The sequence below is a fragment of the Drosophila suzukii genome, unplaced genomic scaffold (genome assembly GCF_043229965.1).
Source record: "Drosophila suzukii unplaced genomic scaffold, CBGP_Dsuzu_IsoJpt1.0 scf_4, whole genome shotgun sequence".
NCBI lineage: Eukaryota > Metazoa > Arthropoda > Insecta > Diptera > Drosophilidae > Drosophila > Drosophila suzukii.
The window spans coordinates 3,698,626-3,700,235 of record NW_027255927.1 but is presented as its reverse complement, the minus strand read 5'-3'; the positions used below and the strand labels follow the sequence as shown (position 1 = coordinate 3,700,235).

Genomic DNA, 1,610 nt, shown 5'->3' with positions numbered 1-1,610 from the left:
CCCTTTACATACACTGGAGTGGATTCGGTCCAATTCTCGTTAACGTAGGCCGACACAAAGAAAAACGTTGGGGTGTTATATTTACATGCCTCACTCTGCGCGCAGTTCATATAGAGATAGCCCACAGCCTTGACACTAGCTCTTGCATAATGTGACTGGCAAACTTTATGTCGCGACGCGGGACGCCCAAGGAAATAATTTCTGACAATGGAACAAATTTCAAAGCAACCGAAAAGATTGTCAAAGAGGAGCTAAAAAATGTTGAGTTCGACAAGCTCGTTATAAAATATGACAAAATTAAATGGCGCTTCAATCCACCTGCCGCACCACACATGGGCGGGGCATGGGAACGTTTAATTCGATCGATTAAAATGGTACTCAAATCCATTTCCCCGAACGCCAATTACAACGACGAAAGACTCAAAAATGCTTTCATAAGTGCAGAACACGTAATAAGCTCCCGCCCACTGACCTTCGTTTCCTTGGAGGCAGAAGACGATGACGCACTTACTCCCAACCATTTATTGCTAGGATCCGCAGACGGCTTCAAGCCTCCACTGGCAAACGAGTCAAACCCAAGACAACGTTGGCGCCAGGCAAGCGAACTAGCCGATCTTTTCTGGAGGAGGTGGGTGAAGGAATACATGCCAATAATCACCACGCGATCAAAATGGTTTCCCAAACGACATCCCCTGACAGTTGGCGACGTCGTAATCGTAGTGGACGAAAATCTACCCAGGAACCTTTGGCCCAAAGGACGAATTACAGAGATCGTCACAGCCAAAGATGGTCAAGTTCGATCTGCTACTATTAAGACTCAACATGGTATTATGGTACGGCCAGCAACCAAAACAGCTGTACTGGACGTTGCTTCTAAGTAAATGTAAACACCCTATAGCTGTTTACGTGGGGGGGAATGTTACCGCCCCAGTACATTTTGAAACGTAGATTAATTTACATAAATTCATCGGTTGGATCCGACACCAATCAACATCTCGCCGACAATCGAAAGACCATACAGTTACAGTGCGATCCTCAACAGGAGAGGAAGATTTTTTAAAACTCTTGATTTTATCTTGATTTTGTAATTTGATTTAACTAATAAAAACATCGGAGTATAAAGCAGTGCTGTTAGAAGCTTTCATTAAAGGCTGTAACAACAACTGTATGGTTAACAGCTCATTATTAGTTACTGGACTGTGGATTAAGTTTACAGATGACACTGTCGGTACTATAGCTAGGTCAAAAGTTCGAGGGAGTGATCACCCAGACTGGACTGGACTCCAATTTATAAAACAGCCCGAGTATTCCAATGCGAAAATTCGGGACATTCTTCTATTGATCGAAAACAATTTCCAGTTGTTCCTGCTGAGGCTATTACCATCCATAAGAGTTAAGGAGCAACCTACAGCAAAGTCGCAGTGCATCTTAAAAGAGCCATTAAGCGAGCTTCGTTGTACGTAGGTTGCAGAAGAGCAACTAGCGCATCTGGCCTTTTCCTTTTAGGAGACTTTGTCCCTCCAACTAGATTTGAGGCTACAAATGTCGAAGTAGAACTTGAACGTTTAAGAGGGGAAAAGGCTTTGACTACGCATTATGCATTTTTGGTC

The 1,610-nt window shown here is 43.6% G+C and overlaps 1 protein-coding gene across 1 annotated transcript; it reads left to right on the top strand.

Moving 5' to 3' along the window:
* Positions 1-371: 371 nt before the first annotated feature.
* Positions 372-881, top strand: LOC139354905 (uncharacterized). Its single transcript, XM_070999159.1, has one exon. It carries the CDS (start codon positions 372-374, stop codon positions 879-881), a length of 510 nt encoding a protein of 169 aa, XP_070855260.1.
* The last annotated feature ends 729 nt before the right edge of the window (positions 882-1,610 follow it).

What these genes read in the sequence shown, in the direction of transcription:
- LOC139354905 (XM_070999159.1), top strand. Translation starts at nt 372, where the DNA reads ATGGTACTCAAATCCATTTCCCCGAACGCCAATTACAACGACGAAAGA.